This window comes from Chlorocebus sabaeus, chromosome 23, assembly GCF_047675955.1.
Source record: "Chlorocebus sabaeus isolate Y175 chromosome 23, mChlSab1.0.hap1, whole genome shotgun sequence".
NCBI lineage: Eukaryota > Metazoa > Chordata > Mammalia > Primates > Cercopithecidae > Chlorocebus > Chlorocebus sabaeus.
Window position 1 is genome coordinate 9,300,934 of NC_132926.1, and position 15,043 is coordinate 9,315,976.

General features: G+C 38.9%; 1 protein-coding gene across 7 annotated transcripts in view; it reads right to left on the reverse strand.

Moving 5' to 3' along the window:
* Positions 1-377: 377 nt before the first annotated feature.
* The window catches only part of CREBRF (CREB3 regulatory factor), an 83,610-nt gene continuing 68,944 nt past the window's right edge, over positions 378-15,043 (reverse strand). For all 7 annotated transcript variants that reach the window (XM_008015313.3, XM_073010522.1, XM_008015311.3 and 4 more), the window contains 2 exons: positions 12,025-12,147; positions 378-5,865 (listed from right to left, as the gene is read on the reverse strand). In XM_008015313.3, coding sequence (XP_008013504.1) covers positions 5,750-5,865; positions 12,025-12,147 — 239 coding nt within the window. In that variant the 3' untranslated portion in view covers positions 378-5,749. The remainder of the gene's footprint in view (positions 5,866-12,024; positions 12,148-15,043) is intronic.

Genomic DNA, 15,043 nt, shown 5'->3' on the forward strand with positions numbered 1-15,043 from the left:
TAGCTAAATATCAGTAAAACATTGAAAAATCAACCTATCGTGTCAAAAAAAATGTTAGCTCTTTGATTATCACCACGAGAGGAGCAGCAGACCAGCAGTTCTCCACTCTCTGTGATTTGGAATTTCTTTGGAATAGGTTCTTGAGGAGTGGATGGTTACCTAGGTAAGCAAGATACAATTACAGAAAGGAAGGGTGAAAATACGAGGCAAACAATTCAGAACCTTTTCTTTTCGTCTTTTTTTATTTTAAATTACAAAGGATGTTGCATACACTGATGAATCTGTATCTGACTAGAAGTGCTCAGGGGTTGGAAGGTGACAGAAAACAAAGGCAAAATTTGCATTGCCTTTCCTTCTGAAATGAAAAACTGCACAACTATTAACCAACATTTAATAGAATAATTTTTAAACAGCTCATGCGTCAACAAGATAAAGTTCTTTCTAGACAAGAGACAAGACTGAATCCAATAAAAAGTGTCATAGCTCCAGTTGGGAGAGAGAAAAAAAAAAAACAGAACTACAGAATATTTATGATAGCATTACAAACAGGATCCTACGCAACTATGCAAAAGAGGTTGCCACATTGTATGAACGAATGCTTTGAATTCTTGCCCTTCCACTCTTCTCTTGTGACTTCTGTGCTGTCAGCCCTAGTATTGTTGTCAACCACAATACTAAGCTGTAGGACAAATCCTAGGGAAAGAAGGTAAAAAAGCAGGCAGTGGAATACAGTGTCATAAAAATGTGGTGGAAAGGCAGATACAGTACACACATATACGTTTCTGTTATTTGGTTCTGAAAAAAACAGGGCGAAGGGCAAGACACAGTAATCAGTCCTGCTCCTATCCACCCAGAATTTAATTAACTACACCATTGTGTTTACATTGTTACGAAAGAGGCAAACCGAACCTAGTTCACCCAAACTTGGCACATTGAAATACCCAACTTTGATGTTCTTCACTAGTCACCAAGTCTTCAATTCCAAAATACTGTTTGGAAGCAGTTTTAAGGTTGTAACCCCTCACTACTACCTCCAAAACTCTCTTATCTAAACAAAAATGGCAATTTGGCCTAGCTCAGTTCCTAGGTGTAATTTCTACAATTTCAGTCAGTTTATTAAGCATGAGGACTATGCTTCAACACATAATCCCATTTGCCTATGGAAGTGTATAACTTTCAGTAGTACATTTTCATCATCTTTCCCCAACATGCTTATTCCTTAAAACGAAACAACCATTCCTACAGTTGACATTCATTGTTACATCCCAATGTGTTTGAAGTATTAAAAAAACATGGAGTCGTCTTCTCATAATGCCCTTATTAAGATTACAAAGATTACAAAAGAATCCACAAGTATTACGGCACTGTGTGAGACTTAATTTGTCATGATCCAAGGGAAGAACAAGACTGCAAGTTCTGTGCAAAGTTGTGGAAATGGCCTCAGTTCCATGGGAAATGGTATTCCACAACAGACTTCACTAGAAGGATAATTGAAACCTTTTACTTTAACACTGAAAGCATAATTCAATGCATTCTCAAAATTCAAGTTTCAAGATATGGAGAGATGCTAACATTCTGTTACATAATTAACTAGAAAATACTTGAACAGAATTTTAGGAAACTATATAAAGGGAACGTAAGTTTTTGTTAATTCTTGCTGAAGGCAACTTGAATTCATTTATTAGAACATTAACTAAATCTTAGCAGCTAAATTTTTTAAACGTATGCAATAAAGAAAAGCACATCCATTCTTGACATTTTGGTGAATAAACTAACAGCTTTATTAATGAAGGCAAACATCAGATCATTGTATGAATATTTTATATATATATAAAAAGAAATCCAAACTAACAGCATTGTATTTCAAAAGTACTGTACTTCTGTTTCTTTTAAAGAGACTTGTCATCTGTTTTTATAAAACAAAATGGGTACTCTTCTCCTAAAAAATCCTGGAAAAATGAAATAGTCAATTTCAAGCTGATGAATTGAACACACCTTTCTTTAAATGCAGACTATTGCTAGGAAGCAAATAAAGTCAAGCATCAGAAAGAAGATGTATGAGAAATGCATGAAAGTCAGAGAAAAGGGATGTAGTGAAATTACTGCTAATCTTTCCCCCTCATATTCAAAGACCATCCAAAACTGGTCTTTCATACAAATATAAAATAACTATAAAGAGAGGGAATTTGAAACCATACCCATCTGAAATCCTTCATGATGCTTTTGTAATAGTTCTGATTCTCTTACCAAAAAGGTCAAAGTTGAAGATGTAGGAAGTGGAAGGGAATGAAGACGTTTAGTTTTAAATGTACAAGTAAGGCACAATATAAAGCCACATCATAATCTGTCATGAAGGATATAGGAAAGGACAAGAATCATACATGGTACAGTAGAACAAGCAATTATATTGACTGGAAAAGTGTGGCACCCAATTCAAAACTCAGACAAGATCTTAACAAGAGCGACTGGACAGCATGCTTTCATATGGAGACAAACTCTATAAAGAATCCAGTGTATCTGAAACTAGGAAAAAAGGTTTTTGTTGGGTTTTTTTTTTTTAATCATAGTAGTACTAGAGTCAAAGTTTATAATTGCTTTGGAACAATGGGTTTACTTGAGGTGAATCACAATGCCTTCACTTAAAGTAAGATTCTGGACTTCATTATGAGCTATCTGTATACCATGTATGAACACAGAAAACCTTTAGAGAACTCTTCTCTAATGATCTTCACCCAAAAATACATGCCACAATTTTCAAAAACAGAACATGTACAATTGTTGGGGTTTTTACATTACCCTTATAAGATTGGTTTGTGTGATACACTAAACATATATAGTTTAATGACAATAGAGGAAGCAGATTATTACTGGCATTAAAGTACAACCATTTCTAGACGGTTTTAAATGCCACAGAGTCCCCTGGTTAAAATGTAAAGCTGCACAGCTTGCCTATGTCATCTTTATGATAAAGTTAAAACAGCAAGAGGATTTAACTTTCACTCTACATTTTACTGCCAGGTTTTTATATAGATCAAGTATCGCTGCAGCATTCTGACCAGCCCAGATTTAGCAGCAAATGGCAGGAATCATATAAAATGCAATTTTTTAACAAAGTGCTTTTCTAAGATATACATACATATATAAATAGGTACAAAATAAAGTGTCAACATTAAAAAGCTCAACTATTTAAAAGCTTTTAACTATTTAACTTAAGTAGTACATATAAAACACTGAAACTCAAGGATATGGAATCTACTAAACAGATTCAAAGTCTTTTTTTTGAAATGCAAGACCAAAAAATCAAATTCTGGTTTGCAGACAGGAAAAAAGTATCAAAAACCAGAATTCCAACAGAGCAGCTAGAAAGGGGCAATTCTATAAACCTTATCAGCTGAATATCATGAGGTGATTTTCACCTGATTGCAAAACTGCCATAGTTTGAAACACTTTTCAATTCACCAGACACATTCTGTCAAGACTTCATATACTTCCAACTTGCAAGCCTGTGCTTTGCTTCTCTCACCTAAAAAGGAAAAGCTTTAAACAATGAACTTACATTCTATTAAACCATTAGACTTGAGCTTATCATCTGTTTAGCATGAATGTCCTAACCAGGTACATTTCCACCAAACACACAAAAAAATCTTGTGCATCACAGTTCAGCTAAGGTGGTAAGACAATCCTTGCAATTCTTCTTGGGTTTCTTTTTTAAGATGTCAAAGATGCAGGTAAGCAACATTGTTCATTTGTTACTGGGTGTTCTAGATCAAACCTTCACAAGCTATAGCTTCATATGCTATAGCTTACAAATAGGGTATAAGAAGTAAAAGAAAAGAACAAATTATACTTTGACACTTTATAGTCAAAGTATGATTTAAAAAGAAATCCTACAGTGGGTAATGGAGAAATAGATAATTTTACCAGCAGCTGTGCCTGAAATTTTTGGTATTTTTTTCCTTGCTAAATATGCTTTTTTTCTTTTTTTAGTTTTTAAGCTACCAGTTTTCAGAGTTCAAAACACAAGATTTGAGAATAAAACAGTTAAGAGAGACAGGAAGGAAAAATCTGTGGGGGAAGGTTTATAATGCTGCCTTGACATAAGAAATTTCTCATCAAGAGGTAAAGCTTGAACACAGTTAAAACACTGACTAATGAAGCTGTTTTATATGAGCAAAAAAGAGCACCTAAAAACTAAATGTGTTAATGTTTCTCAATTCTAGAAACTATAGAAGAATAAGTCACATGTTAAGTTTGAAGAAGCTAGTTTGAAAATACCTGTACAAAAATATAAAAATCTATAAATTGTTTTTGTTTTAAGCCTGTGTTGATCTTTGAAAATATTACATGCACAATAATACATCAATTGGAAAAGTGGCAACTAAAGAATCAGATATTTTTAGCTTTTTTCTTTCTTTACATATATATATATACATAATACAATAAAAATAATCTATTTTGTTGTCTGGTGGAAGTATACTACAATAAGCTAAATAAACATTTTAATTTTCAAAGTCAAAAACTATTTTACCAATAGCTTACTAAAATGAAATATATTAAAATTTCCTACAGTAAGTGCAGAAATAAAAGACATCTAAATGGCCACCAACTTATCTACTATGGAAGCGAACTAGAGGAACAGCAAAATAATATTTGTACGTATGGATGCTCCTTCTGTAGATAATTGGACCCAAACAGAAATAAAATTCACAGTTCAGTAAGATCCCTAACCCTGACCTTTTTTTTTCTTTTTTTTTCTCCTTTTTTTCATACATTCATACAGTATCATGTAAGCTGTGCAAAACTTTACTTAGACTGGCAGTTTGCCATATCAGTTGCATTTGTCTTTGGTACAAAAAATAAAACAATCGCAATAATGTGCAAGTATTTGTCTTCTTCCGGTCAAGTACCGAAATATGAGTTTTCTAGAGCCATCTTTTTTTTGTTGTTTTTTTGTTTTGTTTTTTATACAATACACAGACTCTGTGGCATATATCTACATTTCAACATAGTCCTATATACATTCAAAAAATCTGAAAAAGAGTTGGAACAAAAAAACATTTAAACCCCATAATTTTTCCATCTATATATCTTGTTTTTTTCTCATTAGGGTTTTCATCATACAAAATATTACCAGTTTTATAGTTTCCCCAAAATACAAGGCACAAAGAATATGCTTTTTTTTTCTTACTTGCACAGACATTTGTGTGTGTATATATATATATATATTTATATATATCATCTTGAGCTCTGACAATGAACATCTAATATGGCCCACAGGCACAAGTGCTGGGTGTGCCATATACAAATGAGATTAATGGTTGTGGAAAATTAGAACAAAAAGCAATAATTCTAAAAACAATTTAAACCGACCGTTTAAAAAAATGCTTCCTCAATTTTTTGTGTGTGTGGTTCAGAGCATAAATCTGCCACAATACTTGGCATTTTACTATTTCACTCCTCCAAAATGTTTTGATTTAACAGATTTTTGTAATCTGTACCTAAACATTTACTTAAACTATGATTTTCAATTCTGATGCCAGTAGCAGTTTTAATCATGGTTTATGCTCTGAAAATGCAATAATCAAGTATTTTGGATCATGCTTCACTTATGCTACTTAGTTCTTAAAACAATGTAACCTAATTGTAAATGTTTACATAATGCTAACTGACATGCAAAACAGAATGAAAATTTACAATGGATAACGTGACAAAACGCAGACATTTCTGACCAGTGGTCCAATGAGGCTGATTAAACCTTTGATGTTGGTATCCTTAATCCTACAAGGCCTCCAGTGGGATTCCCTTCTGCAGTCTTCTCTAACACTTGGTTAACAAATTCTGAGGTTTGCCCAGCAACTGGTAGACCTGAAAAAAAGAATAAAAGGCACATGTAGACACAGAAATGGAAGGCCATGAAGGGAAGGGAAGGAGCTGGTAACATATGAGGATCAGGTGTGGCCCTCAGCTTGATACTGGTCCCAAATGAATTCCCTGGCACTTGTTATTGCAGCTCAGAAAACAATGCTACCCTTCATATTACTGTCAAACCAGGAACAGCCATGAAAAATCATAAACCAACATTTAAAGTGAGGTAAATGACAAGTGTAACAGTCCAAATAACAGTCCAAACCCAAACCCAAAGCCTGCCGACAGGCACTGCTTCCCATGTCCTGGTTTTCCCTGTTCTCTCAGTCAGTCTCTTCCAATTACTCTAAACTCACCAAGTTCCATGGGTGGGCTTCACCCATGAAACTGAAAATATAGACCTGAAGGATGTTTTGGGTCATTTTTATAATTACTGGATACAGTTTAAGTTTCCTTTACTTCATTTAAAAAAAGTGAATGAATGAATAAGAAATATTGGAAGAGAAGAGGGAGAAAGGTGGGAGCAGCATAAGTATGTAGATTTTCTCATCTTCCTCATCTTCCATAGTAAGACCAAAAGGTAAAATCAGTAAATCAAATAACAGAGGTTTAAGTACATTTTTTAAAGTATTAAGAAAAATAAAAAGGATGGAAACAGAAATATATTTGTCAGCCAGGCACTGTGGCTCATGCCTGTAATCCCAGCACTTTGAAAGGTTGAGGCAGGCGGATCACCTGAGGTCGGGAGTTCGAGACCAGCCTGACCAACATGGAGAAACCCCGTCTCTACTGAAAACACAGAATTAGCCAGGCATGGTGGCACATGCCTATAATCCCAGCTACTCGGGAGGCTGAGGCAGGAGAACCGCTTGAACCCGGGGGGTGGAGCTTATGGTGAGCCAAGATCGTGCCACTGCACTCTAGCCTGGGCAACAAGAGTGAAACTCTGTCTCAAAAAAAAAAGAAAAGAAAAGAAAAGAAATGTATTTGTCAGCCGGGCGCGGTGGCTCACACCTGTAATACCAGCACTTTGGGAGGCCGAGGCAGGCAGATCACCTGAGATCAGGAGTTTGAGACCAGCCTGGCCAACATGGTGAAACCCCGTCTCCATTAAAAATACAAAAATTAGGCCGGGCGCGGAGGCTCATGCCTGTAATCCCAGCACTTTGGAAGGCCGAGGCAGGTGAATCATGAGGTCAGGAGATCGAGACCATCCTGGCTAACATGGTGAAACCCCATCTCTACTAAAAATACAAAAAAAAAAAAAAAAATTAGCTGGGCATGGTGGCGGGCACCTGTAGTCCCACCTTACTTGGAAGGCTGAGGCAGAAGAATGGCATGAACCTAGGAGGCAGAGCTTGCAGCGAACTGAGATCGCGCCACTCCACTCCAGCCTGGGCAACTAAGCAAGACTCCGTCTCAGAAAAAAAAAAAAAAAAATTGCCGCATGTGGTAGCACATGCTACTCGGAAGGCTGAGGCGTAAGAATCACTTGAACCCAGGAGGCAGAGGTTGCAGTAAGTCAAGATAGTGCCACTGTACTCCAGCCTGGGTGACAGAAAGAGACTGTCTCAAAAAGAAAAGAAAAAAAACTCCAACCCATTTAAACTGGTCTAGAGGCAAATTCTGGGAATAGAGCTGTATAGCTGTTGTTATTGTTGTTTTTGAGAAAGGGTCTCACTCTGTTGCCCAGGCTGGAGTGCAGTGATGCAATCACTGCTCACTGAAGCCTCAACCTTCCAGGTTCAGACTGGTCTTGAACTCCTGGCCTCAATCGATCCTCCCACCTCAGCCTCCCAAAGTGTTGGGATTACAGGCATGGGCCACTGCATTCAGCCACCACATAGATTTTTAATCTTCATTTCCCCATATAAAAACAGACCACTAAATGGCAAAACCATAAACCCATGGAAAATATTTACAAGTGATAAGGTATCCCTAGGAACCCCAACATTCAAGAAGGTGGGAACAAACTACCAAAATCTTTAAGACATGTACGGCAACAGCATTATCAATATTTATGTGGATGGGCGAAAAGGAAGTAATGCAAATGAAAACAAAAAAAAATGTCTAAATAGCCAATAGGTTACCCACTGGCAAGTACAGCATGGTCAACTTGAGAACTGCAGCTAAAGCTGTGAGGGATTTTCTCCAACCCAATATTGAATACAAGGTGAGTACAAGGAGCCCACAGTTGGAAGTGAAGGGGCACACAGTTGAGCCTCTGTGAACTCTGAAAATGGACCAGCCAGGACTCTTGCAGGACAAGAGCAAGCCATGATAAAAACAAAAAAAACTGGCCAGGCACAGTGGCTCAGGCCTGTGATCCTAACACTTTGGGAGGCCAAGGCAGGCAGATCACTCGATGTCAGGAGTTTGATACTAGCCTGGCCAACATGGTAAAACCCCATCTCCAGTAAAAACACAAAAATTAGCCGGGCATGGTCGTGTGTGCCTGTAATCCAAGCTACTGGGGAGGCTGAGGCAGGAAAATCACTTGAACCTGGGAGGCAGAGGCTGCAGTGAGCCAAGATCACGCCACTGCACTGTAGCCTGGGCGACAGAGTGAGACTCCGTCTCAAAACAAAACAAAAAACCCTGGGGTTGAAATTAAAATCGAGCAAGAAAGGAACTAAAGACATGAAAGAGAGATGGTCCATATAAAATGAGGGAGGGGAGCAGAACAAGAAATCTCAGGGCCGGGCGCAGTGGCTCACGCCTGTAATCCCAGCACTTTGGGAGGCCGAGGCGGGAAGATCACGAGGTCAGGAGATCGAGACCATCGTGGCTAACATGGTGAAACCCCGTCTCTACTAAAAATACAAAAAAAATTAGCTAGGCATGGTGGCGGGCGCCTGTAGTCCTAGTTACTCAGGAGGCTGAGGCAGGAGAATGGCGTGAACCTGGGAGGCGGAGCTTGCAGTGAGCCGAGATTGTGCCAATGCACTCCAGCCTGGGTGATAGAGCAAGACTCTGCCTCAAAAAAAAAAAAAGAAATCTCAGAAAGCCAGGTGCCATTTTTTTGTTTTTATTTCAGAGATATGTTACCCAGGCTGGTCTAGAATCTTGACCTCACATGATCCTCCTGCCTCAGTCTCCCAAGTGACTAGGATTATAGGAAAAAGCCACCAAAGCTGGCGTGCCATGTTTTTTTTGTTTTGTTTTGTTTTTTTGAGACAGAGTCTCGCTCTGTCACCCAGGTGGGAGTGCAGTGGCACAATCCTGGCTCACTGTCAACCTCTGCCTCCTGAGATCAAGCAATTCTCCTGCCTCAGCCTCCCGAGTAGCTGGGACTACAGGCACGTGCCACCACGCCCAGCTAATTTTTTGTATTTTTAGTAGAGACAGGGTTTCACCACGTTAGCCAGGATGGTCTTGATCTCCTGACCTCATGATCCGCCTGCCTCAGCCTCCCAAAGTGCTGGGATTACAGGTGTAAGCCACTGCACCCGGCTGCCATGTTTTTAAATGTTAACTGAAAAACGGAGACTCTGTGAAAAAAGAAAAGCTATTCTGAACCAAACCTCCTTTTAGAAGTTCAGAGGAACTAATTTCATATATATATATGAACAACAGAGAAGTATCAAGGTCAGAATCCCACAACTTTTTCTAAGAAAAAAGAGAATAAAAGATATTAAAGAAAATGGCACGATACATGAAAGAACATAAATCAGAAATAGAATAACTAAGAAATAAGGTGACAGAATTCAGAAAAGAATTAGAAATACAGGGGAAAATTCCTGAAATTAAAAGGAACCTAAGATCAGCAACTAATGACAGCAAATAATGCTTTAAGAGAAACAGAAGGCAAAAAGGAGAAATAATGTTAAAAAAGAAATGAAGAGATAAAAATGATTCAAGAAAAAGTGACACAAGGCAGGAAGACCATTTGAAGTCGGGAGTTCGAGACCAGCCTGGCCAACATGGTAAAACTCCATCTCTACTAAAAAATACAAAAATTAGCCAGGTGTGGTGGCAGATGCCTGTAATCCCAGCTACTCAGGAGGCTGGGGCAGGATAATCGCTTGAACCTGGGAGGTGGAGGCTGCAGTGAGCTAAGACTGTGCCACTGCACTACTGCCTGGGTGACAGAAGAACACTGTTGAAAGAAAGAAAGGAAAGAGAGGAGAGAGAGGAAGGAGAGAAAGTAGAGAGAGAGAGAGAGACAGAGAGAAAGAGAGAGAAAAGAAAGACAAACAAATACTAAAGATGGGCGAAGAAGAGCCAACCTATAGATGTGAGTCCCCACAGAAGAAAAGCAAACCAAGGGAACAGATCAAACACTAAAAACATTTGAAAGTACATATTGAAAGAGCATATTGAAAGTACATATTGAAAGAGCACACTATAAACATAAAAATGTCAACTAAAAATTACCAACTCTAAGATATAACCTAGTAAAATCACTGGTATTTAAAGGAAAAATCCTTTTGACACCTAGGCAAAAACAGCAAAGTACTTATAAGGAAAAAATAATTAGGCAATATTAGCTTTTCTTTTTTTTTTTGAGACAAAGTCTCACTTTGTCGCCCAGGCTGGAGTGCAGTGGCATGATCTCAGTTCACTGCAAGCTCCACCTCCTGGGTTTACGCCATCCTCCTGCCTCAGCCTCCCGAGTAGCTGGGACTACAGGCGCCCACCACCTCACCCAGCTATTTTTTTTTTTGTATTTTTTAGTAGAGACAAGGTTTCACCGTGTTAGCCAGGATGGTCTCGACCTCCTGACCTCGTGATCCGCCCATCTCAGCCTCCCAAAGTGCTGGGATTACAGGCCTGAGCCACTGTGCCTGGCCTCTTTCTCTTTTTTTTTGAGACAGAGTCTCGCTCTGTCCCCCAGGCTGGACTGTAATGGCATGATCTTGGCTCACTGCAACCTCCACCCCTCCTGCATTCAAGCGATTCTCCTGCCTCAGCCTCCCAAGTACCTGGGATTACAGGCGCCTGCCACCACGCCCAGCTAATTTTTGTAGTTTTAGTAGACGAGGTTTTACCATGTTGGCCAGGCTGGTCTCGAACTCCTGACCTCAAGTGATCCGCCTGCCTTGGCCTCCCAAAGTGTTGGGATTACAGGCATGAGCCACCACGCCCAGCCAGTATTAGCTTTTCAATAGCAACACTTACGCCAAAAGAAAATGGAGAATCATATTCAAGATACTCAAGGAAAGAAAATATGAGTTGAGGATTTTATAACTGGTAAAACTAACTTTCAAGTGTAAAGGAGTACATAAGCTTACCAAACACATAAAATGTTTACATTAAAAAATAAAAAGGTAAAAATAACTTTTTCTTGTAATGTTAAATTTCTCCCTGTAGCTAACAAAGGAAGAATAACAATGCTTTTAAAAATAAAAGGAAAGAAAAGAAAGAAATGCTATGAAAGAATACATAAAAAATTAAAATAGCATCAACCCATTTAAAGAAAAGGTCAAGCACAGAGTTAATCCATATGGAAGCAGGAAGTAAGTGATTGCTGAGGAAAATACTGATGTTTAGGGTCTACTTTCCACCTGATTGTTTTCAATATAAATATAGTTTTGTTCAAGAAAAACATTTGACCTTTTATTGTGTAAATTAAATTTTGGGGGTTTTCGTGAGTTATATAATGCCTTGGATGTTACTGTTTGTCAGTGACTTTCTCCTATAGCAGCTGAGCTGAGTTCTCATGTCTACGTCTATACTAGCTAGCTCTCTCTTCCCTGTTGGCTCTCAGTTGGCCTGACGTCTAGATCCCTGCCTCTCTGATCCTCCCCACATTGTGCAATCTTTTCTGGGATGGGAAACCAGAGAGCCAAGTTTGTTAGAATCCTGTGAAATGCATTACTGAGTAAAACAAGTAAGAATCTCTACACTAAAGTGCAAACTGCAGGCTTGACAGCTCTGGGACCTTTTGTCCTCCATGAAAGGTTAAAGTTGCTAGAAGTTTGTTTTTCTTAAATGTTAAAATAGTTTCATGATTAAGTCTAAATTACAAACTGTGGTCACCTGCAACACATGCTTATGAAACACTAAATCTCAGAAGATAAAATTACTCATAAAGGAGAGTGATTACAATGAGAGCACTTGAGTTTTTCCTTCAACTAAAAACTTTTAATATCCCCTTAAATCATACATCTTATATATGTTATTAATCGCTATGAATTTATCTATTATTATTCTTACCGAGAGTATCTTTAATGAGGATTTCAAGCTTCTGCCCCATGTTGGGTCCTCTCTCATCTCTTGGATTCTGTACCCGGTTTACAATCTCTTGCTTGATGGAGTTGATTACAAACAATAAATTATCTGTAAGACAGAACAAAACACTTATGTCACTACCATGAAAGACTTTCCTTTTAATTATGTAATAACAGATAATTAAGAAATTGAGACTGTGTAAGAAAGTATTAAGCAGTGATGATTACAAGTGGCTCCTATCCAAAGGGATTAATTTCAAATGATGTGGCACTTGGTTTTTAAAAAGATCTCAAGATTGGCCAGCTGCGGTGGCTCACGCCTATAATCCCAACACTTTGGGAGGCCAAGGCAGGTGGATTGCTTGAGGTCAGGAGTTACAGACCAGCCTGGCCAAATGGTGAAACCCTGTGTCTAACAAAAAACAAAAATTAGCCAGGTGTGGTGGCATGTGCCTGTAGTTACAGCTATTCCAGAGGCTGAGGCAGGAGAATTACTTGAACCCAGGAGGTGGAGGTTGCAGTGAGCCAAGATCATGCCACTGCACTCCCACCTGGACGACAGAGCAAGACTCTGTCTCAAAAAACAACAACAACAACAACAACAAACAACAACACTAACAACAACAAAAAAACCCTCAAGATTATTGGGTATGCACTTTTGATAACACACTGCACTGTAGCCAGGTGTGGTGGTGTGCACCTGCAGTCCCAGATACTTGGGAGGCTGAGGCAGGCGAATCGCTTTAGTCCAGGAGTTGCAGGCAGTTGCACTAGGATAGTAACTGTGAATAACCACTGTGATCCAGCCTAGGTACCACAGTGAGACCCCATCTCCAACTAAAAAAACGGCAATGAAAAAACACAACACACTGTAGACATGCATCAATGTCCACCATCCTGTAAGCAACTTGCCCTACCTGATAGAGCCTGATAGTGCCTGCTATATCGAATCATAGGACCTTAGTAAATGTTTATTAAATAAATCAAACCAAGTCCCTCAAAAACAAAAGCTTTAAAAACAGATTTCCCCACCTTGAAAAGCTTTAAAACAAAACAGAACAAAAAGCAAGTTAAGCCAGGCGCGGTGGCTCACACCTGTAATCCTAGCACTTTGGGAGGCTGAGGCGGGTGGATCACGAGGTCAGGAGATAGAGACCATCCTGGCTAACATGGTGAAACCCCGTCTCTACTAAAAATACAAAAAATTAGCTGGGCGTGGTGGCGGGCGCCTGAAGTCCCAGCTACTCAGGAGGCTGAGGCAGGAGAATGGCGTGAACCCAGGAGGCTAAGGCTGCAGTGAGCCGAGACTGCGCCACTGCACTCCAGCCTAGCTACAGAGCGAGACTCCATCTCAAAAAAAAAAAAAAAAAACAAAAAACAAAAAAAAGGCAAGTTAACCCAAAGTAAGGAGGGAAATAATAAAGAGCAGAAATGTATGTAACAGAAAACAAATACACAATAAGGAAAATTAATGAAGCCAAAAACTGGTTCTTTGAAATGATCAACAACACTGACACCCCCCACCCAGGTAGATCCATCATGAAAAATACAAGATGACGCCAATCACTCATATCTGTAACAAAAAAGGTGTTATCACTTTAGAATCTACAGATATTAAAAGGATAACAAGAAAATATGGTGCTAACAAATATAACAACTTGGATGAAATGAACAAATTTCTTGAAAACACGATTTAAAATCCATATAAGAGGCCAGGAAGGCCGGGTGCACTGGCTCACACCTGTAATCCCGGCACTATGGGAGGCCGAGGTGGGTGGATCACCTGAGGTTAGGAGTTCGAGACCAGCCTAACCAATATGATGAAACCCCATCTCTAATAAACTATAAAAATCAGCTGGGCATGGTAGCAGGTGCCTGTAATCCCAGCTACTCGGGAGGCTGAGGCAGGAAAATTGCTTGAACCTGGGAGGTGGAGGTTACAGTAAGCTGAGATTGTGCTACTGCACTCCAGCCTGGGCAACAGAGCAGGACTCCGTCTTAAAAAAAAGAAGCCAGGCACGGTGGCTCACATCTGTAATCCCAGCACTCTGGGAGGCCGAGACGGGTAGATCACTTGAGGCCAGGAGTTCCAGACCAGCCTGGCCACTACAGTGAAACCCCAGCTGTACTAAAAATAACTAGCCAGGCACGGTGGCATATGTCTGTAATCCCAGCTACTCAGGAGATAGAAGCATGAGAACTGCTTGAACCCGGGAGGCAGAGGCTGTAGTGAGCTGAGACCGTGACACACTGCACTCCAGCCTGGGCAACAGAGTGAGACACTGTCCCAAAAGAAAAAAAAAAAGAAAATCCATACAAGAAGAAATAAAGCATCTGAATAGCTTTTCCTAGTAAAAGAATTGAAATTACCAAATATCTTCCCCAAAAAAAAGAACCCAGAAGGTTTTAATAGCAAATTCTATCATAGATACAATGAAGAAATAAAATTGATCTTATAAAACTCTGTCAAACAAAAAAGGAAGAGAGATCATGGTCCAATTAATTATATGAGGCCAGTATAGCCCTAGTACTAAAACCTTATAAAAAAAGAAAATAAAAATCATAGACCAATATCCCTCTTGAGTGTAGACACAAAATCCTTAACAAAGCATTAACAATGGAATCCAACATATTAGAATAGAATAATATGAAATATTAGCAATAGATTCCAATATAAAAAGGAAGATGTATCATAACCAAGTAGAGTTTATTCCAAGAATGCAAGGTTGGCTTAACATCCAAATATTAACAAATGTAATTCACCACTTTAACAGGTGAATATGTGATGTATTAACAGAATAAAAGAGAACAATACATGATTGCTCCAATAGATGCAAAAAAATCATCAACACCCATTCATAATAAACAAAACTAGAAATAGAAGGAATTTTTCTCAAAATGATAAAGGACATCTCATCCACAAAAAAGCACAACACAAACATCATACCTAAAGATAGAAGGTTTCCCCTGAGGTTGTAAACAAGGCAATCACCACTCTATTTAAT